The sequence below is a fragment of the Necator americanus genome, chromosome III, assembly GCF_031761385.1.
Source record: "Necator americanus strain Aroian chromosome III, whole genome shotgun sequence".
Lineage (NCBI taxonomy): Eukaryota > Metazoa > Nematoda > Chromadorea > Rhabditida > Ancylostomatidae > Necator > Necator americanus.
Genome location: NC_087373.1, coordinates 34,801,910 through 34,826,119, shown reverse-complemented (window position 1 = coordinate 34,826,119; position 24,210 = coordinate 34,801,910). Strand labels below are relative to the sequence as shown.

General features: G+C 42.4%; 1 protein-coding gene across 1 annotated transcript; it reads right to left on the bottom strand.

Moving 5' to 3' along the window:
- Positions 1-1,704: 1,704 nt before the first annotated feature.
- RB195_011944 (uncharacterized protein) lies at positions 1,705-10,002 on the bottom strand (the record flags this gene model as incomplete). The annotated part of the gene is made up of 18 exons (XM_013452221.2): positions 1,705-1,745; positions 1,846-1,932; positions 2,082-2,180; positions 2,240-2,383; positions 2,443-2,565; positions 2,645-2,734; positions 2,794-2,861; positions 2,924-3,090; positions 3,570-3,714; positions 3,807-3,905; positions 3,976-4,024; positions 4,117-4,220; positions 4,285-4,344; positions 4,468-5,281; positions 7,194-7,287; positions 8,718-8,818; positions 8,872-8,995; positions 9,940-10,002. 18 exons carry the CDS (start codon positions 10,000-10,002, stop codon positions 1,705-1,707), a joined length of 2,472 nt encoding a protein of 823 aa, XP_013307675.2.
- Positions 10,003-24,210: the final 14,208 nt, after the last annotated feature.

Here is a 24,210-nt window from a genome sequence, read left to right as displayed (position 1 = left end):
ATCGAGAAAAGGCAATTATGCGTTATTAATGCTCAACCCCGTATCGTTGTGTTCATATTCAAAGTTTACCGGGAGTAATAAAGAGATATAAATTGGAGGAGGATACACAAATTACTATCGACACCCATTATTCTCCATCTGTTATAAGTACTTTAACATTGCTTGATTTCGGCTTTATCGTGCTCCGAAGAGTCCTGCGGTAACGTTAGAGCGGAAGACGGTTGCCGTGCAGCAGAGAACTCTAGAATGATTGCAGCATTGCAATAACGGCACTCAATAATTCCCGCTAAACCGGAGGAGGATATGTTTTGTTTCGTACCGGGGAAGTCCACGCAGTTCCTATGCATGTGGAATAACACCGATCCCCAACATTCTGGGAAATCCGTCGCCAACTAGTCTTCTCTGCAGTTTTATTATCTTTCTCCGCGCATCTATAAGCATCCTTTGAATCCCATGGGATAAGCTTTCTTAGAAAGGATAACTACTGGTTTGCATATCCTGATGTGTTTTTCTCTAAGAACACTTCATGCAGTAACAATTCATCAAGTAACAACGGACAAAAACAATATAAACTACACAGATTATTTGATTACAGAGAAAAACCATGTGAAAACAATATGTACAGAAATTTAGTAGGTAAATATTAACAATAACGGCCCCTTCTATGACTTCATTTCATTTGTGGCCGTATCGACGATTACTGCGTGCTGAACGCAGTCAATCGATCATCAGTCTCAGCAAAGCACAAACTTGATCGCAAGTGAATATCATATTAAAGCCACCAATGAAAAACCAATGAATTGAAACCATAGCGAGGAGAATTTACAGGTATATTGTATAACCACTAGTACTTAAAAGTGCCGTCCGTCGTGCTTCACTGTTTGTGAACATAAGTCTGGCTATAGTCAGGTCAAAACGACATGAAGCACGGACAGTTTGCGTAAGCGGCTGCCCGCTCGAAGCGGTGCGAAGGAGACAGCGGTTGGAATCGAGGTGGGAGCATGAAAAACTGCAGAGATGGGTGGCGGTAACTAGGATCCATACACGATCCCAACAATTACGCTGTACCGCGCCGCTTCGAGCGCAGCCACTTGCGCAATTGTCCGTGCTTCATGTCGTTTTGATCCAACTATATGTAGCTGGGAAAAATGTAACGCCAACACATTTCAATAGGGTAAAGATATAGGTTCGGGTGGTTCCTTCTTCATCCTCGTATGATTACACCCAGAGCAGTAATTTATACCTGCTATGAAATAAAAATAGTGGTGTGAGTGCATCTGGACCTAAGAAGAGGTCTTCAGTGAGAGCTGACTCGAAAAAAAAAAAACTCATTAATTTTTTCACTACGAGTGACGGGCGACGACTTTAGTTACGTAGCGATTGAAAATAATTACCTAGTTATCCACAGCGTGAGCTATTTAGCTATAAATTATCAAGTAACAACTGGAGGAGCCATATGAATGAGAATCGTAGCACTTTTGAGATAAAACCGGATGTCTATGGTCACGTAGTTGTGCAAGTAATGCAACTACATCCCGTACAAAACTAAATGTATCACTTTTCAGTCTAAACGAAATGGAAGTCAATAAAGCGCATAGAGAGATAGAAAAAAAAAACAGAAAATGTACATACAAAAAGCATAATAAACAGAAACCCCATCAAAACGACGGGGACAGAAAAAACTCCTTGGTAACATCCAATACTTCAAAACGGGACATCAACCTTATGATGAGTAAATCCCATTACTGAAAAACTAAAGAGAATCAGTAAAAATTGTTGAAAACTCTGGCTACAGCTCCTCTAGGAATGCCAATAATAACTACAGAAAACATAAAAATCAATTACCATGAGATCCTTGCAATCTTTCATATCTTCTCTCAAATGACACCCCATTCTTGTAGAAATATTTTGACGTTACAAAATCAGACGAATCTGCAACACCTCATATATGATTGTGAGACATTGACAACGGACTGGCTACAAGTAATCATTACATCCTTAGAACATCATAAGTGAGATGTCCATTTCGAGGATGTAAGGTTTACAGAAACATTAAAGAAGAAGAAAGCACAACACCGTACATGGCGACGTTTCAGTCATGTCCTGTGAGCGGCTATTCATTGTTGCCAAAGATTTCAATGCATCTATGTGGAATACCTTCAAATCTTCTGGAGATGACACTGAAAACTGGTTTTTAAACTAATCTTCTGAGAAAAGTAGTTCTATAAAGTACACAAACGTTTATTAGCGATTGTGCAGTTCAAGGATTCCCCCTTTCGAGCTTCCTTCTCAGCTTGTAAAACGGTCCCACTGCCTCCACTTCCTTTTTGAGATAAAGAGGCATCTTGAGAGGAGGAAGGCACTGGATCTTTTGGGACAACTTCTGAAAACGACGAATGTCAATCAAAAAGTTAACTTGTGGGTGGCTACCTCAGAATTAACCTGGCGGAGATCGCATCCTGATTACGAGTTTGCGTTGACTTCGCCGGAGCGATTGATGCGATTGCAACCGCGGAGGAAGCATGTGGACAGGAGCAATTGGTGGCAATGTTATTGTACCAGGACCTGAATAACACATAAACCTAAGGACTCAAAAGACTAATGAGACATATTTGTCCCATTAGTCGGACAACTAAGAACGCACCTTTTCTCCGGTAAAAATCGGTGAACGCAGCACATTGAGAAGCACGTTCTTCAATGCCAAATTCACAATCCAGTGAATTCGATCGCTGACCTGAAGCGAAAGTTGATTACTTCTACTCTCGATAACGAATCTGAACCAATTTCTCTTACAGTGTACTGCCGATGGAGTAGGAGGAACGATGCAATGTTGCCATTTTTGTTTTGCACCCTTTCTTAGCCTGGGATATCACATTATTTCTCAAAATTAAAAATAATGGCATTTTGTTTTAAACAAATTAACCTGTACGAGCTATCGCTACTATCCAAGGATTTATTCTGTTTTTTTGCTAGGAGCACCTTTAAATGATGGCTAGTGAGTTGTAGCTGTTCGAGGCGCTTTTTGAGTTTCATCTTGGTTCCTTTGAGGGCAGAGATGTTGAACTCCAGGTGATACACGGACTTCTCTACCTTAAATAAGTGTTTCCACCTTCAATGCATAACAGAATTTGGTAACTGATCACATTTCAGCGAACCTCGAAAAATATTCATAATAAGTTATTCTTGTGGATTTAAATGAAGCAACAGTTGCAAGAAAAGCAAAGATTTGTTTCATATTATTATTTGGTTCATATTTCTGTCTTTTTCTTCCATTAGAGCCATTTTGCTTCACTTGAATTCACCCGGAAAATATTCCTACTAAGTTATTCTTGTGGATTTAAATAAATCGGTTTGGACATTCTAAGTGACTTTCTAAGTAAGTTGTAAGTGGTAAGTTCTAAGAAATCAAAATCAAATAAAAAGCTTCACAGTGAACTTGTGGACTTGTCAACGGACTATTGGAAGATATAAGGACGAAGCATTACAACCCTGTAAGATGGTGTCGGTTAGTTGATTAGAAAATTTTAAAGAAAAAAACACATATGGCTGATAATACCTTTGTAACTCACTTCTCCACAAACTTCCTCAAACCAGGTTGGTCTTGAGATATCAACTTCACCAATTTTAAGTAGGGATGCTAGCTTGGCCAGAAACGATTCTTCAACCACATTTAGTCGAGCCCAAAGAGGAGGTTTCACCGGATCGGACGGTTTCCTAAGCAAATTCGAAATTAGCTGTTAGATCACGACTATTTGAAAAGCATGCGTTCCCATCTAAATCAATAAAAAGATCACTGGATAGGTTACCTTATACTTTCATGAACAATTATAATATCGTCGTCGCTTTCTGCGTCTGCATCAACCGCAGCTCTCACGGGCGCCACGTTGATGGGATTGGAGCATTTCCTTAAACGTTTGAATTCAATTAAGAAAAATGTAACTAGTAAGAGACGTAGCCAGATACAGGAAAACTTACTTAGTCGGTAACTTTTCATTCTCCACGCTTGCAGCTGGCTCTTGTTTTACTGCAAAAATTTACATGCATTCTCGAAGATTTCGAAAGAAAAAAACCATAATTTAACCACTGTTCAAAAGAACGCGAATAAAAATGACTGACTCGGACTCTTTTCACTGCTGCTGAGTGGCTTCGGTGGCTGTAGTTTGATACGGATTTTCAGACCAGTACCACATTCGTTATGTTGACGACTTACAACTTTCATTCTATAATAGATAGAAAGAATGCTGCTAACAGGTTCCAGAAAGACAGCTACACTAAGGGGCTTACTCAGAGACTGAGGACACAGGATTTGCTGAAGATTTCTGCGCAGGTCTGTGTTGTGGTGAACTGAAAAAATAGTGAATTGAAGACAATTAGAACCACGGGAACAGTAAAAAAGCGAAGTTCGTCAAGATGAAACGAAAGTTAGAGAGTTTGGTAAAACCTGTGTATTGGAATGAAAAGAGATACCTATGAGAAGGTTCCGGCTTCTTCATTACCACCGCAGTTGTGGGTGCCACATCTGGGATCTCCACACGAACACCTGAGATCTTCCTGTTTGCATCCTTCCGGAAAATGATCTTTATAGGAGGTTCGTCAACTGCGCGCGCATCATCTTTCCCTCTCATTTCTTTTCCCGGCAACACGGTGACCAACGGTGCATCGGTTTGTTTACCATCTTTTGGCATTACAGCTGTTTCTCCGTCCTCCGGCTCTTTCTTTCTCTTCTTGCCATGCTTCCGTTTCAGCACTGTTGGAGTCGGTTTCCGTATCTCCACGCATTCCTTATTCAACTCCGTCTCTATTTCAGCTATCATCGACGGATCTGGAGGTGGTTTACCTCGCGCCTGACAGATCATTGGTCTTCCTAGGATCCTGTAGCCTGCCAAATTTCCCAAAGTCGATTCCATGATATTTTGCAAAGACGCCGTAGGAAACGTAGTGGACAACAATGAACGTCCATATTGTGGCTCCTCGAACTTCCCAATAGGTAAGTCAGGACGAGGAGATAATTCCACAAGTTCGGCGCGTTTCCGAGAAAGTGTTGCTTGCAGGCGTTCGCTGAAGACAACGGGACTGGTCGCATCGATTTTCTCAACTGGGCTTGATGATGTGACATCGACAGTGAGAGATGAATCAGTACCGATTTTAAGTTCGGTACTCTTGATATCGTCTTCTATCTTCCCAATCTCACCAAGTCGTAAATCGTCAGACTGGAAAGAGTTCAAATCCACGCTGGTGCTCGGTTTGATATAGTCTTCTTGCATTACATCAGTACCAATATCTGTAAAAATTGTTCCTTTTATTGTGAAAGGCAACGCCGCTCCATATTTTATGCTGGGAATTTTCATAAAATTTTGCACTGGACCTTGATTGCAATATGTCTGTATGATCAGAAAAATGCTCAAACGTCTACCCGCTTTAAGGGCGGATCTGCTATGTAAAATTTATCTCCTTGTACATTTCGGATATTTGATAATAAAATTTACTTCGAATATTTGATAGTATGTGGGAAACTATTCAGTTTGCACTGTTTAATTTTTTTAAGCGTACTACCACAGATAACACCCCTTTGTGCTTCCGTTTGCATTATATGAATGGCTGTTGATTATATGAACGGCTAAGAACATCTTTGAGGAATGGGGTTATGCCAAATGTTACATTGTTTGACGTACAACTACTGTGCAGGAGCAGTTATTTAGGATGCTCCCTAACGCTGAACAGACAACAACATCCACCAATGGCTGCAATTAAAAGGCATATTATGTGGCTGTTTTTCTGTGTTCTCCAGACTTCATGATTGGTCCAATTACATAAGCCTTCATCCCTCATATCCAATCCAACCCACAAAAAAGCACCCACAAAATAGCAACTCGATACGAAATGCGAAGGCAGGCTGCCGCCCGGTCATTGTTTACCTATCGGGAGAGTTGGCGTGCTTCACCCGATGAGGGCCTGTATTGCGTGCGTATATATTATCCGTGGAAAATATACATCGTGAATGTGTCTTCGGTGTATACAGCACGTGATTATGGAGCTCGCGCCCGTGCGATAGACCCAGTTCCAGCTGCTCGCCCCATACGAAAAAAAGATAAAAACAAATGTCTAGGAAAGCCTTCTCCTTCATTTCTATTCACTTTTCGGAAATCTGGACACTTCGCAGGTGAGAAGAAAATGCTACCAACACCATCAAACGTGCTTCATTTGAAAGCGTGAAGCATAGTGTATCACGTTTCAAGCGAGCTGTTGCATATTCTAAAAAAGTTAGGTGAGCCGGACATGAGATCTTAACTACAGGACTCATGAACGAATGAGGTAAACAGGACATAAAGGATAAGGGATGGTGTGTTTGGCATTAATCAATCTCTTTGGGGTGCGCCAGCACACTCGACTTCAATTCAGAACAGCTCGAGTTTTTATGAAGGCGTCTGCGGAGCAACAGCGACTTGCGGAAGGCGGTCAATACATCAAACAACTGGTTTTACCCTTCCAGACAAGTTTGTTACCAATGTATCAACCCTGAAGTGATGGAAGGTTTGGTTGAGAGGGGGGCGGTTTCGAACCATCGATGATCCAGCCACAGCGGAATCTTCTATTACTGGGTTAGACCTGGAAAAACGAAACGAAAAAACCTATGAAAGGAAGGGCCCTAACATAATGGAAAGATCTTTTCACGAATTCCCTCGATGAAAATTGTGATTTTTCCGTTTTCCGTGCCTGTGTCCTTCTGCTACTTTTGCAGGTAGCATGGGTGACTCGAGAGTTTATTTGCGCCCGCTCAAATCAATCGAGAGTTATTGTGGGAACAGGTGGTAGGCGGTGTTTAAATCAATGAGCAAAATATGACCGTATCTTCCTTGCAGAAGTGCTCAAAAATTGTACTTTTCTGTTCGTAATTTGAAAAAGTCTGTTTATCCCGTTTAGAATACGCGAATTTTTTTTTTTCTAGAAAGTGTTGTAATCTCTAGTCCATCGGACCGAATCTAATTGAATAACTGCAGTAGACGAAATGGTTTTTTTTTCTCAACTTGTGACCTATGAACAATTGGAACAGCATTTGAATTAGACATGGGCCAGTAGTAGAAATGAATCATTCTCCTTCAATACCTCATTAAGCTTGTTCGTAACCGAGCCACTGCACTCGAGGAAAATCACAGAAAACCAAAATAACACTGGTAAAAAAAAGAATAAATCACCAATATTTAAGTCGTTCTTTAGTTCATCCGAGGAATCTTCCTGTACCCAGTCATCGCCATCGCAAACATATTTATCGCAAGCAACTTCGAAGGACTAAAAACGGTATATTCAACTCGGAATTTCTTGAAAACTTTATCGAGGTGTGTTGAAATTACTGGTGTACCTCAAGGAAAATACATGAACTAGCATACTTGACCACATTAGTAAGTTGTAGTTACTTGACGCAAATATTGACTCCCTTGCTAAGAGATTCACTTTACAGAACAAAGTTTTTATTATTACGATCTTTTTTTAGAATTTTAAGCCTCCTGACTACTGATCGGAGTACATTTGTGCAACTCTTTCTGATTCGTATCACTGATTAAAGGCAGCGTATCACGAAACTGACGTTGTTGGGGTCTCTGCTAGAAAATATGAAGTTCGGGATGTACATTACAAGTGTAAGCATGGCTATGCTCAATTTCCCATAGTCGTCCTCAAAAATGGCGTTAGTTTCTACGAGGTATACGGAGAAGAATCACTCTCGTGCACGCACCGCATCCACGAGCGAGTGATTGAAATTAATGAGGTCTTTTCAACAACCTATTCAACCACAATTAATGAATAGGCCGCTAACAGAAGCGAAGCGTGATCAAGGGTTGCCCTTGTAACATACCTCGTAGGAACTAGGGAGGTTCTCAAACGTTTTCCAAAACAAATAGGGGCGTTTTGAGCGCGGAGACGATCCCACTCGTAATCTACATAACGAACTCTATTGTAACCCACAGTGACTCCAAAATCGCCAGCTTCGCGACGTGCTGCATTTAACTTGAAGAAGAAGTATAACAGATGTACAAGTACTATAGTTCACGAATTTATTTTGCCTTGGTTTTGAATAACATGAGAAGATTACACGTTAGCTGACTCGACTCACAGTCAGTAATGATGAGGGTGATAGCAAAAATTAAAGCTACCCTATCCCTCCCACGATTGTGCCATAGCAAGTATAAAGAAGACATACAAGCGATAAAGAGGTCTGGCCTCCGGAAGATCGTTAATTAGGGATAAATTTCAACGAACGAATACAGCTGCTGAGAAATTTTGGTAAGACTAGAGCCCAAAATAAGTCAGATATAAAATTGTCAACTATAAATTTGTAAAACAAAAACGCAGATCTTGGCGCCAGGGTATCTGGGGAGGGTGGAGTAGGTGGGACACGATGTTGAGGTTGATGAGATCTTTTCGCGGTAATTTCAGACGTAGAAAGCAAGTACAACAATGAAACATTGTGAAATTTAAGTTCAAATGCGGTTTGTATAAAGTAAATGTTCAGGTTAGCCACAAGAAGCAGTTCTAACTGATAATTTAATTTATACGCTGTATTTATGCAATATTAGCCCTCCCCATGATCCTAGGCAGTTCCGAGTTCTTAGCTTTTTTTAAATTTAATTTTCGAGCCGTACGGTGCTACTTCTGAGGCTTCTCGATCAACTACTGGTAACTCGTTCATGTCTCGTACATAGGATCTTTGAAATCAATAATACCTGTTCCATAAGTTTAGTGAGCGAGTTGTAATTCACAGGGGTTTCACAATTCTCCGAACCACATGATGATATTCCACTATCATCTATAGATGAATTTTTATCTAAAACTACTCAATTTCACTACAAGCTGCCAAATGAACATTCGAGAAACTACCATTTTTCTCGCAGTCCATGCTTAAACGTAGTTGCGGTACTTTTTGCGGAGTCGGGGTTATCGCTGCCGTCGTCTTTACGGAAGGGAGTTTTGGTGGCGGCCGAGAAAACTTCATTTTTCGAACCTAAACAGAAGGGGAATGAATAACCTTTAATTGATAAAATTAAGTAGACGGATGAATCGCACGAGTTTCCATCAAGCTAGTAAAAGAGGTAAAAGACAGCATTCTCCGGCTGAACTGTTATTTTATCTCATGCTCATACGAATCTTCGAAACTCGCAGGAACGGGGAATTCCTGGCTTTACCGATATTGCGATAATTTGGCTGAGTCAGTGCGGACTTGTCGCTACTATCATAATTCGCAATGCTGTTGTTCCTAGTGTAGTATCAGTGGTGAATAAGCTTAACTATGTGAAGGAAAAAGCTTACACATAGAAACTTTAACTCAAAATCTTCGTGAAAAATACATCTTGAACAATTCACCTAATTTACTATGTTAAACTGTTCATTGCATGTACTTCAGTTGGGTACGTGCTTGTCATTGAAGTGAAGTTCTAACAATACAGAAAACTAATTGCACCACCCAATGCTTCTTACGAGGGTTTCTATTCAACCACAATGACTCAATAGAGCTAATTAATCTTCAATCTTGAGGTCCTCAGGTGAGGGGGTAAACAGAGCAAAGTTCATAAATATTTGAAGTCCTCCGATAACGATATGGTACTAAACAAAATCAGTACTTAGCCCAAAAGAGCAATTACTACTAGACGTATTGAATACGCGAACAATTGTTCAGTCCTCTGAGCGGCAAACCTATCAGCAAAAGAAGATCGGTACAAAAGTGCTCTGTAGTTGAGCCGGAAATTTGAGGTGGGTGGTGCATTTATACAATTCTGGTTATGTGCACGGTTTACGAAATATTTGCTATCGATTGAAAACGAGAGCACCTCAAGCGCTACTCAACCAGTCATCCCTTCATCAAACATCGTAATTTGTGACTCAATTGTTCAAGAGATTCGAAAACATAACATAAGTTCAGTTTGAAAAAATATTGGCCTCTACACAAACCTTTTCATTAAGCTTAGCCTTTTCTTCATCCGTGAAAGGGACAAATCGCACATTGGTTTCCATTATAGCGATGTCTATTTGTATCACATGAAGATGGTGACAAACTAGAAGTATCGTTAAGTATATTAAACTCTAATGAGCCGCATATACGATTTAGAAATGAGCGATCAATCGATCACGTGAATACTCGCATGGTCATTAACACCGACATTATGACGTGACTGACAACAGTGTGACTTATAACGATCTCGTTTGACAACAAGATAATCAATAAGCACTCAAAAGTACTGTCTTTCTCTACGAGGTCAGAAAATAAAAAAGATAGAGGCTAAAATGAAAAGGTGGATCGCTTCGCCTCAATCTAGGTCAAAATGAGCATCTTTGTAAGCTACGCATGGATGGAATTTTTGTAACAATGATGACGATGATAACTATTTAACAAAATAAATACAACCACAGTAGTTTAATGGGAAGATATTGGTCGTTCTTATACGAATATGGTTGTTATGTTGGCATTTATTCACATTCATCCTTCCTAATCGCTATTCATGCTCGCTCGATTGAGACAGAGCAAAGTGGGAGTGTTTCTCATGTAGAGAATGCGGTGGTGCGTTGCGAAAGACGCGTCGCGGTCACTCGGACAAAAACTGCTACGTATTCGAAACCAAACGACTGAAGCCTGGCTAGCATGCTAGTAGTTGCGAAAAGAGGTTACTTGAGGAGAAGGAAGGCAAATTAACGCGGTAGATCTAGCGACTGCGATCGAAGTGGACCTTACTGATCTCCACAATCCGACTGCATGCAGCAAACGAAGGTCCCGCCCCGATCGCAACCGCTAGCACCACTGCGCCATTTCTTTCGCTTTCCGCAGCGCAGTCGCCCACGCAACTGCATCATACTTCAGGTCGTTTTGCCGAAACTATACTGGAACTGGGCAGCGAGACTTAATGCATGGAACGAACATTTACCACTTTACATCCGATGCGCGCGATTCAACGCGACTAAGCAGAGAACGTATGCTCAGTAATTTCCAATTAATCACTGAAGAGAATGACTTACAACCAAAATATCGTTATCCAAAGAGCCTTAGGATAAACTTGAGCATCAGATCCGACGAGAGATCGACTACCTGTCACGGTAACAGTCCGTATAGTGTGAATTGCTGCCACAACTGTTATATTAATCGTCTCCTCATGCTACACTACTGGAAAAGAAACCTGACGAATAGGGTGAGAGTAACAATGAAACTTGATGCTCATCGATTGGCGCTTCACATCGTCAGCTTTATCCACCACAAGCACCGGTTTCTGTCGGTTTTCTAGTAGCTGCATTTAGTTTAACTGATTAGCATTGGAGCACACAATCAGACCGATCGATCGTCGTTATGCAGGACATTTAATGGGCGAAAAAAAAAACTGAGAATGAAATGCAATACATACTTGTGAACAATATAACACATGAGAAAACAGAATTTTTTCGAGACAGTACCTAATAAAATAAGGCTAATTGCGTAAGGACAACTAGTATTCTTTCCATGTTCGCCCGTATGTATCGCGTTAATGCGAAACGGGGCCGCGCTTTGTCTGCCACCGCTCCTTTTCACAAATGGTAATGATCGCCGCGCTGACTACATTTCGTAACATCTTCCCACGCGTCTCATTCGGGCTCCGGCAATGAAGTGGTAGGACCGCCAACAGGGACGTCATGTAGTGTTTTGGCAGAGTGGTGGTACTTGTCTTATGCGTAAGCAGCGGTATAGACAGGTCCCAAAAAACCCATTATATTTGGTGGAACGATTAAAGAATCCCTGAAGTGTGGTCGTTCCCAATCGATATCCAGGCAACCCGACGTCTGCAACGTCTGCAAACAACAAACCAAAGACACAAAAACACCAGATATTATAGATTTCCGACTCGACAGGCACTTATGTTGACTCGTACGACCGCAACGTGAATCTCAGGGCTAACGGCAGAATTCGTGCAAGAGTTCCTCGTTTCGTGCATTTTGCACCTGAGGCTTTTCTAGCGCCATCGACAGAGATAAGCCCATGGTATAAGTGTAAGTCTAGTTCATATAACCCATGCACATCCCATGAAGCAGGAAACCAATTTTGAAGACAGCGCACGTCTGTGATCGTGCCTGAGGGCGCCTAATTGGTGCAATTACGACAACTGCAATGTTTAACGCTAAACCGCTGCCTCCCGGAAGATCATACATAGTTCTTCGACATTCTTCCATTTGTTGTCTTCATAAGATTACACAACTTCATTCACTTCTCTGGAACACAAGATAAAAAATTATGTGTAAATCCTATGAAAAAAAAAAAACTAATTCTTGTTGTTGAAGTCAGAAAGCAGCCTACAACTCGTCCAAAGTTAGAACTGTGAGCAAGTCGGACGCGGGATGTTTTCGAGGTTTTCCGATCGTTTGGACATACTTTTCAGCACGGAAAAGGAAACTTTGCATGCCGGAAAGTATGACGAACGTGCCAGCACCAGTGTTTTCCCATGCTATGATTCCTATAAATGCCGGGAAAATGGATCGATTGCTGCTGCTTACTTATCACGATGCCTCCTTCAATGCATGAAGGATACAGGTTTTTGAAGGGTTCATGGATACAGGTTTCACGCAAGCGCCTACTATTTTGGAGTCAGAACTCAAAGTGACAAGAAGATTGCAAGAAACTCACTAACCGAGTTGCATTCAAGCTTCTAACTATGCACGTTCACAAAGCTAGTTGGATGGTTACATTCAATCGATATTAAAACATTCCACTACGTGCAAACTCATACTTTATTCTCTGTGTGTGCTCCAAACTTTTTGAATTTTCGACTTACCTGTGGAATAATTGTTGAGTAGATCCCGAGAAGGTTTCCTATTCAATATTTCACAATTTTTGGGCTTTGCACAACACTTAGAGAAGTGTATAATTGAATCTGAACATGTCGGTTACGAATTTGAAACAAGAGCCATGATCGCCTTTAGCTAATGTTTCGGCGTCGTCGCCTTAGTCAGAGCTGAAGTAACCCGATTCTATCACGCGGAGGTCCGCTAATATCGCGGAAACACGATAATAAGCTACTTAGGCTCTGACGAAGGCGATGACCCCGAAACGTAAACCTCAATAAAGAGTGCTATAGTCGGATCGAAACTACATGAAGCTCATTGTAGCCGTGTAAGCAGCAGCGCTCGAAGTGGCACGATGGACAATGGCGAGGTTCGAGGGGGACCATTGCGAAATGCAGCGATGAGTGGTGCTAACAAAGGTCCCCTATCGATTCCAGTCGCTGCGCTCCACCGCACTGCTACGAGCGCAGCTTCTTGCGCCACTGCAGCGAGCTTCATGTCGTTTTGACCCGACTATTGCTTCACATTTATAACCAACAAGGTGCAGTTATTATGCAAAGATTCAGAAAAGTTCGAACTTGTACACTTTTGAATCTAAGCAATTTTAGAAATCCTGCATAATTTTAGAAATTTTAGAGAAGTCCATGCGTTTTGGCGTTCTGCTTCGCCAATGTATCGATTGCTTCTCCAGTGTCGGTGGCTTTACAGTCACCAGCGTCAACCGAAACCCACACTTTTTTCTTTCAAACGCTTCGCCTCCTCCGCCACAATAAAACATGCATCACGCTCATCCAGGCAAACATACAGCATGGTTAAAAACGAGAAAACCTGATTCATGGTGCTATTGCTGCTGCGAAGAAAAGCAGCGCGGTGGGACCTTCGCTCCTGTCCCTAGTGGAATCAAATCTAGCAAAGATCCCACCACTTACGCAATTGCACCAGGTTGTTTTCAGGTTATTTTGACTCTACTGTAATTATCTGCACTTCCATGCAAGTGTCTCAACTTAGACTCTGATAATCTTATCAACGAAGTGATAAGGTCAGCAACTGGAAAAAAAAACGGAGGTGGTGCAGATAAGAGAGGACAAGTCACGCAGAAATCTATAGCATGCTTTTCAGCACAAAAAATCCACGAAGCCAGCACACTGATAGGGATTAGTGGTAAGATCGATTCGAAGGAGTTGTGCATTCAAAATTCTAGAGCAAAGCTCTAATTGCTTCTACGAGTGCGCTTCTCCCACGCGTGTCGCTCTTTTTCGTATTCGAACGAAAAATTCCAATAGTAATTGTTCTGGTGCAGCTGTCCTTTCCTTCGGAGTGAACAGAAAATCTAATGAGAACCCGCTTTCAACACAACGTTATTGCATTATAGTTCTAATAAGAAAAGGCGGCGAATCGCATGCAGAAAATGCATCACACTGGGTATTTACAGAAAAAAAAAGAGTCCAAATAAACGATCTCTTTGACGATGAGAAAGAAATAGTAGGTGATGAGGCTAAAATTATGTTAAAGTTCGTATCGATGGTACGCAAAGATCCTGAGCTCTGACGCTGTTTACGCCCACCCACTTGGTTCAAATCAAAAAAAAAAAAATCAGTAGCAGCGGAAAAGTTGACTCCATGTGGTACTCCTCTTTTTTTTTGCTTAACGTGCGTGGGAACAACTCCAATATTTACTTTACAATTATCATCATTATTCTACTGACAAGAACGAAAATATGAGAATCTAAGAGCAGAGGTAGACGGCTATGACGTCATTGTTGCACATATTATGTGCAAATTCGTAGGAAACCTGCAGATATTCTTGAAAAGTTGCAGAAGACAGGTTTTAGGAGTGGAATCTTGGACCTAGCGATATTTATTGACAAACGCTTGTCCAAGCATGTGACCCGGCACGATCAATACAGGCACGTTATGTACACGTACGTAACGTAGCAGTTCATCAAGTTGTGCGCGCACAATCCACCAACTCTACCATAACCGCGCTAGGCGGGGGCGAAACTCGTTTCCTCGTTGCTGCTGCGATGCGGGGAACGACGAAAATCTGCATTCAAACGAGACGAAACCGGCGCGAGCATCACTGATTCGTGCAGGAGGTAGCGAGGGGGGTTCTACTGCGGATTATGCCATACTATCGTGGCGGGACCGACTACCATACTATTTCGCTCGGCCAGTATGCCTGCTGATCGATCGCTGCACACCCATGTGTGTGTGTGTGTGCGCGTGGTGCATGCGTCATATCACAGGGGCGGCGGCAAGTTGGATTTGTTTTCTTGTTTACTGTCGGGGTTAATGTTTCGTGCGGTGGTTAGTAATAGGTGTGGATGGCATGTTTCCCTCTTCCTCTTGTTCTAGAAGGTTCTGGGTTTTGGAGAGTGAAACCATTGGCAGTGGCAGAGTCTGGCACTGACTGCTGTTTTCACTCCAGAACCTCAGGGTATTTAGTATTTACCAAACTCTCCAGTAACGTTCAGTTAAATAAACTAATGCAGCAGAAGATGCATACGGTGAAAATAGGATAAATTTCGCCCACCTTTCTGTACCTATCCGAGTTCGTAACGATCCGCTCCATTGTTTTGGATTATCTTTCCGTAGCGCAACGCTAAGGGCATGTAGTCCGCTACCAAGTTAATACCAAGTTTTTTTTTCCAGAAGGAATGTTTAAGATTTATGTTACCACACTTTCAGATGGAAGGAAAAACCCTGTGAACGACTTGATTCGCATTGGAGCGTACTTTAACACTTCAAATGTCGTCATTAATCGAACTTCCGGTCCGAAATACGCATGCATACATGCAAACTTCGATGGTTAAATCAAAAACGACGTAATAATAACGTCCAGGGCAAAGATAATTGTCTATGAATAATGGCTGGGTGAGGGGTGCGCTTGTCTTGAATCGATACTAACATATTCGAGGTGACAGCACACGTTAGCCTCATAGTGTAAAAGCGCCATACATCTTAAATTTCCTCAACTCAACTGTACAATCCAGTTGATATCGAAAATCAACGAGGAATTTTCTGAAATTTAACGAATGCGTGCCGTTGCTTTCGATGGAATGCCCTATTTATATCGATTGAAAGCGGGAGCATCACTGGCATCATTCATTCAGCGATGCGTTCTTCGTAACACAACCGAATTTCTAGACTAGATTTTAGTTTTTCAACATTACATGATAAATAGCGAGGCCACTCTCAAAAGAAAACTGGAGATTTTGATCAAGAAAAATACTAGAATAAGTTGTACCAAACGAATGTGGATGTTCGATGAAAGCAGAGGAAAATGTACCTAAAGTATGGATTGGTGGGGATGTGGACACATTAATGTCTCGCACACTGTACCAGCCACTGTCTATTAGAATCAGTATGGAATACCACATTCACTAATCTTTACAATAACTTGGAATTTTTGCGTAACTCGCGATAAAATACCAGGAATAAGATTTTGCCGAAACGAAGTAAAAACATGAGTGTGTATAGTAGGGTCAGAACCAATTGCAGCACAGACCAGTTACATAAACGCCCGCTCTCGAAGCGGCGCGCCGTAGCGTGGCGTTTATAGTTGGGTCAAAACGACATGAAGCACGGACAGTTGTGCACGCAGCTGCGCTCGAAGCGGTGTAGTAGAGACAGCAGCTGGAATCGAGATGGGACCGTGGCAAACTGCAGAGATGGGTGGCGGTAGGGATGGTCCTCAGACGATCCCAACCACTATGCTCCATCGCACCGCTCCGAACGCAACCGCTATCGCAGCTGTCCCTTGTTCCTGTCATTTTGATCCTACTATAGCCCTGCATTTCATGAAAACCTGTATCGCAAAAAGAAGAGTGACATATAGTTGGGTCAAAACGACATGAAGCACGGACCGTTGCGCAAGCGCTCGCGTTCGGAAGCGGTGCGGTGGAGACAGCGGTTGGAATCGAGATGGGACCATGGCGAACTGCAGAGATGTGTGGCGGTAGCGTGGATCCTTACACGGTCCCAACCACTACGCTCCACCGCTCCGCTTTGAGGGCAGTCCGCTTGCGCAAATGTCCGTGTTTCATGTCGTTTTGACCCGACTATAGTCATCACGAGTGTAGTTGCGGTGCATTTGCGTACGCGCTCGAAACGGCGCGGTGGAGGCAACAATTGGAGCCGAGTTGGGACTGTCGCAAACTGCAGCGATGGTTGGTGCCAGCAAGGGTTTCACCACACTTCTAGCCGCTACACTCCACCGAAGCGCCTCGAGAGAAACCGCGTACGCAGTTGCGTACGTGCTTCATGCCGTTTTGATCCTACTATAATTTGATTGGGATCTAACTGAATACGCTTCTTTACATCTCCTCTGCAACTTTTTTACAATGATGCCCCGGACATCATCACCAAGAACTTTTTGCTTGTCAAGGCTTCCGTAAAACTCACATGAGTTCAAGTTCACTTGCCTGTGCTGCAATTCGACAGGAGAAATAAGGTTGGTTGTGCTCTGCTTGTCTCCGGACCACAATCAATGGCTGCTGGAGCCGAGACTGGCTGGAACTGTGCAAGCTGGACAGATTGAATCTCCCTGGACACAATAATACTACACACCGCACATGTTACAGTACCCTGACGGGTAGTCTCAATCACTGAGGTCTCAGTCTGTTATAGCCGGATCGAAAGGATACGATGCACTGTAGAGTTGCGTAAGCGGCTCAAAGCGGCGTGGTGAAGCTAGCGGCGATTGGGATCGAGATGGGACCTTTGCTACCACCACTTACCGAGTTTCATCCCGTTTTGACTCTGATTCTTATACCTGATGGTTGCATGTAAAACTTGCTTTGTCAAAAAAAAAAAAAAAAACAAAGGAGAAAAGAGTGAGTGCACGGCGCTTATCAATTCCTGTGGGAATGCGCTTGCGAGACTTCAATTCAAAGTTGTTTGAGGTTTATGAATGCGTGTGAGGGCTCACAATGACCTTCGGCGGCTAGCCAATGTATTAAATCAGTGTTTTTATTCTTCCACGCAAATCTGGTACCAATTTATCGTCTCTGGAGGAATGGAGGGTTTGGCTGACACTAAGGCGGTTCCAAAAAATCGATCGATCGTACATTCACAGCCGACTGCGCTACACCCACATTTTATGCGAAAGAAAAATTGTAGGAAAGAAAAGGATGAAGGAGAATGGGACGAACTGGTACACGTTGCGCCTCTGAAAGGACATTTGCACGGAAATCGAATGGAAAAGGTTTCGTTGAGGACGGGATGGGGACTCGAATGCAAGATGAGCGAAAGCGTAAGGAAACGTTTTTCATAGGGAAACTGTGTTTCTTCCATAATTTATTTTTAGTTTGGATTTCTTTTTGCTGAATGGAATCATCCATATATTTTTCTTCCTTCTCTCACTTTTTGGTGGTGTTTTACTTGGTTGATGATTAAATCCTTATTTCTGGTCAGAAATACTAGTGATGAATTCAAAACGAATGGTATTTTGTATTAACTGCACGTGGTTTTATGGAATTCTATTGAGTGGATGTGATTATTTATTTGTAATACACCTTTAAATGCCTTCTATGCCCGTCGAACCACAAATCTCTGTTTTTTTTTTGTAATTCGTCATCAGTTTTTATTGATTTGGTATACAGTCAGTGTCCATGGAATGTTTTTGTTTGTTTGTTTGTTTGTTTTTGTTTTTGTTCTTGTTTATTTTGCTTCATCTTGTTTACTATTATTTCCAGCTAGCTTCATGTTGGAAATATTTCAGGTAGGACTCGCAGCGGGTCAAAATCAATAACTTTTTATCCTTAATAGTTGGTTGTTTTTAGACTTAACGCATAAATATCAACGACAGCAGGGCGGAGTATGTTGATTCGATGGGAAGTGAGGAAATTAATAACAACGTCACTGCATTGACCAAAATAAAAAGAAAACTGAGGACTCCTCATTGAAGGTTGTTCGCTGAATTACTTTTACCTGATAGGATTCATTTCTCAATGTTTGATTTCCTTGGCGTTAGTGAGCTGACTGTAAAGGTTTCCCTAGATTTTTGACAGTTGCCTCTTTCCGTTCCAAACTCCTGCCATTATTCCACTTGGATATAGTCGGATCAAGACGATCTAAAGCTCGGAATAGCTGCGTAAGCGGCTGTACTCGAAGGGGTTGGTATAGCGTAGCGGTTGGGAACGAATTCCAACCCTCACTAGCATTATTCATCCCCAAAGTTCAAGTGAAGCTAGCGATTATTCCACCTCGATCCCGAATGCTAGCTACCCCGCACCGCTTTGAGCGCAGGCACTTACGCAACTGCAACGAGCTTCAGGTGGTTCTGACCCGACTATTTTCTTTCTTACATTGTTTCGGCAAGATCTTATTTCGGGTAAAATGTAGTTGTGGAGGAGGGGGAGGGGTGGGGGGGGGGGACACTCAGTGGCTTTATTTCTCGAAATAAATAATAAAATCAATCGAGGACGTAAGGCGTAAGCATTAGTCTTAGAGGATCTATAACATGTAAACTAAAGATACTATGAGAAAAAGTAAGTTAGAGCGTCGAGAAATAAGGGCACCACTGCCCCCACCCTCAACTACATTTTTCCATTTATTTCTGTATCTTATCGGAAGTTACACAAAAGTTCCACGTTATTACAAAGATTTGTGACTGTGACATTCTATACTGTATTGTTATACATCATACAGTCGGCGATGAATCCTTCTGCTCGAATGACTGCCATCTGTCACAACGCACACATTTTCTTTGCTTGACACACACTTCCTCTTGTCCTAGCCTTATCCCAATCGAGGCCGCTAAAATCTCAGCCGTTGTCCGGGGAAAGAAATATTGTCTATACGTCCGTTTCTTTTTTCATATTTGAATAGAAATTTGCAACGAAACATAATTAGCTGCGGAGAAATGATGCAATGAATAATTAAGTATCCTCTTCAGCATGCACGAGTACGTAAAGAACAGCAAACGTATTCGTACCCAAGTGTTAGAGAACAAAAACTTAGCGATAGCATACTTTTTCCAAATTCCCCAGATTGGAATTGTAGATTAAACTGGATAAGGGATAAAGTTTCTGACCTTAATCAATCCGCTTCGGATGCGCCAACGCGTTTCACTGCAATTCGTAATCGTTGAAGTTTTGGAACGCATGTTGACCAATACAATGACATGCGGGGGTCACCGGATGATGAAGTCAGTGTTTTTATCCTCCCAGACAACTCTGGTAGCAATTTATTGACCCCGGAGGGATGAAGGGTTTGGCTGGCACTAGGGCACCAGGGCACTACACCCACCCGAATTTTCATATCATATATCAAAAATGTACAAGGAGACGAGGTTTACATCTTCTCGAACTTATACGTAATACTATACTTGTATTTTAGTAAAAACCTGTGTGTTCCCGCCCCCTAAATATGGTTGAAGCTTTTTGAATCACACAGACATACTGCAATGAACATTCACAGCAAATTCTTACGAAAATTCCTGGAAAAGGGGATTCGTATGTTAAAGTTGAACATTAGAGGAATTGTGACAATGCTCTCGCTAAACTAAGAAGTGGATATAGGATTAAAGGCATCACCCCACGAATCTGAGGTGGTGCAGATTTCAGGTGGAGTATTCGTATACGGGATGGGAGACTACGGAGAGGGAGATGATTCCGTCCATTTCTTGCTAATTGCCGTAAAAAACGGCCCGGAAGATGCGGCGCCGCACAAGACTGGCGCGCTCCAATCGAACCTCTTGTGCAAAATGGTGCGCCAAAACGAATGAAGCCGTATCTTCCGGGCCGTTTTTTAATAGAAGAAATGGACGGAATCACCCCCCTCTCCGTAGTCTCCCATCCTGTATACGAATACTCCACCTGAAATCTGCACCACCTCAGATTCGTGGGGTGATGCCTTTAAGTGCTTGCCGCCCTCTTGAATGCGTCAACGCGTTCGACTTCACTTCGGAATCGTTTGAGGTTTGCGAATGTATCGGCGAGCTATAAAACGAATTATGGAGACCAATTTGTCGTTAATTTGTTGCTGTTCCCATTACCAATCTGGATAATTGGAAAGGTCCCAATTCACTGAGGGATAAACGGCTTGGTTGGACTAGGGGAAGAGGCGAACCCTCATTCAACCTGCAAGCCTGAGGCCTCTTATCACTGCTACCTATACACAATCTTTTTGACATAACATAAGATTATTTAATTGAAAATATGAAGTACAGAATAAAAAAGAAAAGAAAAAAGAGACTAATAGTCCATAAGGAGGCGACTGTTGGGTACTTTTACATATGCTTATGTTTTTAGTTGATCGATATCCCAACGAAAACAAGAGGAATTCCTACATAAAAACAGTGTCCAGAAAGAGCTGTTGAGCTCTTTGAGCTAAGAAGAGTCTCGATGCGATGTCGTGTCAAACAAGAAGTAGTGCCGAGAATCGATGTGTCATGCATGCTTCACAAAAAACACATTAAACTCACGAGAAATTTCAGTATAGGCGTATCTAAACAATGAAATAAAGTCGCTTAAAATACATAGGTTAAGTGGATCAGAAGGAATCGTACAGATGAGAAAATCCGGTGAAGAAGGTAACATTCGGCCCAGCCATGTGTTACACCGACATTCGGCGTATGCACTGAACGACCGTAGAGAGACTTCTTTGCCTCAACAATATTTCCAGGGCAGAACGATAATGTCAGCATCGTACTTCGGCATCAAAGCCAGGAATAAAGCCGAAGAACATCGTATTAAGTACATTATAGTGAGGTCAAAACCACATGAAGCACGGACAGCTGCATAAGCGGCTGCGCTCGCAGCGGTGTGATGGAGACAGGGATTGGAGTCGAGGTGAGACCATGGCGAACTGCAGAGATGGGTGGCGATAGCGAGGATCCTTACACGATCTCAACCGCTACGCTCCATCGCGCCGCTTCGAGCGCAGCGACTTAAGCAATTGTCCGTGTTTTATGTCATTTTAAGCCAACTATAACTAAATGAATAAGGTGAAATTCTACCTATCCAGGAACTAAAAAATGTTTGTAGAAAGTTATGCGCCTTATTCTCAACAAATAGCGATGAATGGGTAGATTCTACGCGAACTCTAGCTCAAGATCGAACAGGATCAGCTCGGATATGTTCAACAACGACACACTCCGGCGAAGATGCCGATAGCTACGTTAGGCGATGACAACCACCTGCCGTGTCAAATAAGTCATACGCAGAAAACACTTTTATATGAAGAACTCTTCAATCTATAAAGATCCGCAAATTGAAGAAAGGAGACGCAAATTACCTTAATGCCGGAGTCAACCACCTCTGACACCACATCTCTACATCTGCTTTCCTTCCTTCATATCCTACGGCATGTTCGTTGTGGGACACCTAACCTTGACGCTATCTTGACCTCTACGTTTATTTTTACAAGCGGCGTAAAACTGGTTGCAACATAATGATGACAGTGATGGTGCGCACTGAGCTCTCTCTACAGTATGCAGAAAACTCCTCGGATCTGTTTTCTTTTAGCATTTTATGATGCTTCGTTGCTGTTTTCGTTTAATAGTGCATGAATAGGACTACATCGCCTTAGTGAAGTCCTTTTCTATTACTTTTATCGTTTGTTTAGCTCTTGGGGGTGCCTCAAAGATTCTATTTTGAGATTTGAGATTCGAATTATGTCCTATTTTTGTGGTGTAATTCCCTGCAGTATTTTCGTTTTCATTCGTTTTTCGTAAATTGTAAAACGAAGAAGATCCTTTTTGGAAGAGATAATTAAGTGGTCTTCCTGATTTCAGGCCATTTCCTCGAAGATTCCCGTTCGCAGTAATTAGATTGGTGCCCCACTTTTTGCGTAACTGTGTTTAGTCAGCCTCCTTCTTGGAGAGACTTTCAGATTTTACTTTGACTCCCATTAGAACAAGTCCTAATCATATGTAATAACAAAAAAAGGGACTACAATTGAATATCTACAAACCAAGAAATTAGATGTGTCCTAGAAGCAGAATAAATGATAAACCGAATGGAAGAGAATTTTGTGAAGATTAGATAAACCTATTCATGCATTATTATATAAAATTTACACGAAAAATACACTTATACAAAAAAGGCTGGGTGTAGCGCAGTCGGCAAGAGGTTGTCTGCACGATCGATCTCAGGTTCGAATCCACACAAGCCCTCACCAAACCTTTCATCCCTCCACTGTCGATAAATTGGTATCAGACTTGTTTGGGAGGATAAAAACACCGACACTGACACACCGGCTAGCCCGCCGCAAGTCATTGTATAGGCCAGAAACACGCTCGTAAACCTCATACGATTCTGAATTGAAGTGATTGTGGTGGCGCATCCTATACGGATTGATTAGCGCCAGACACACACACACACACACACACACACACACACACACACACACACACACACACACACACACACACACACACACACACACACACACACACACACACACACACACACACACACACACACACACACACACACACACACACACACACACACACACACACACACACACACACACACACACACACACACACACACACACACACACACACACACACACACACACACACACACACACACACACACACACACACACACACACACACACACACACACACACACACACACACACACACACACACACACACACACACACACACACACACACACACACACACACACACACACACACACACACACACACACACACACACACACACACACACACACACACACACACACACACACACACACACACACACACACACACACACACACACACACACACACACACACACACACACACACACACACACACACACACACACACACACACACACACACACACACACACACACACACACACACACACACACACACACACACACACACACACACACACACACACACACACACACACACACACACACACACACACACACACACACACACACACACACACACACACACACACACACACACACACACACACACACACACACACACACACACACACACACACACACACACACACACACACACACACACACACACACACATTATATATATAATACCAAAAATAGTGACAAACCATAAAGATAAAAAAGAGTTCCAAACAGTTTTCCGTTTACCGTAGAGAAAGTTCTGAACACGCCTTAATCGAGAACGGTTCGCGTCGTCATGTTACAACACACTTTACGCCGATTGGATAGTAGGGTCAAAAATATAAATATCATGATCATGATATTTATACCCTACTATAATAACGATCCTACTATAATAACGGGCTTATTCTGTCACATATGTGTGTGTCACGAAAATCGAAAAAAAAAGGGGGGGTGCGACGGATCCCACAGCGTCGGATCGATGCCCCGGCGCCAGATAGCTACAAAAGTGGGTGCGACGGGTCCCACGGCGTCGGATCCCACGGATTGGTGCGCCGGTGTCAGACACCCATAAAA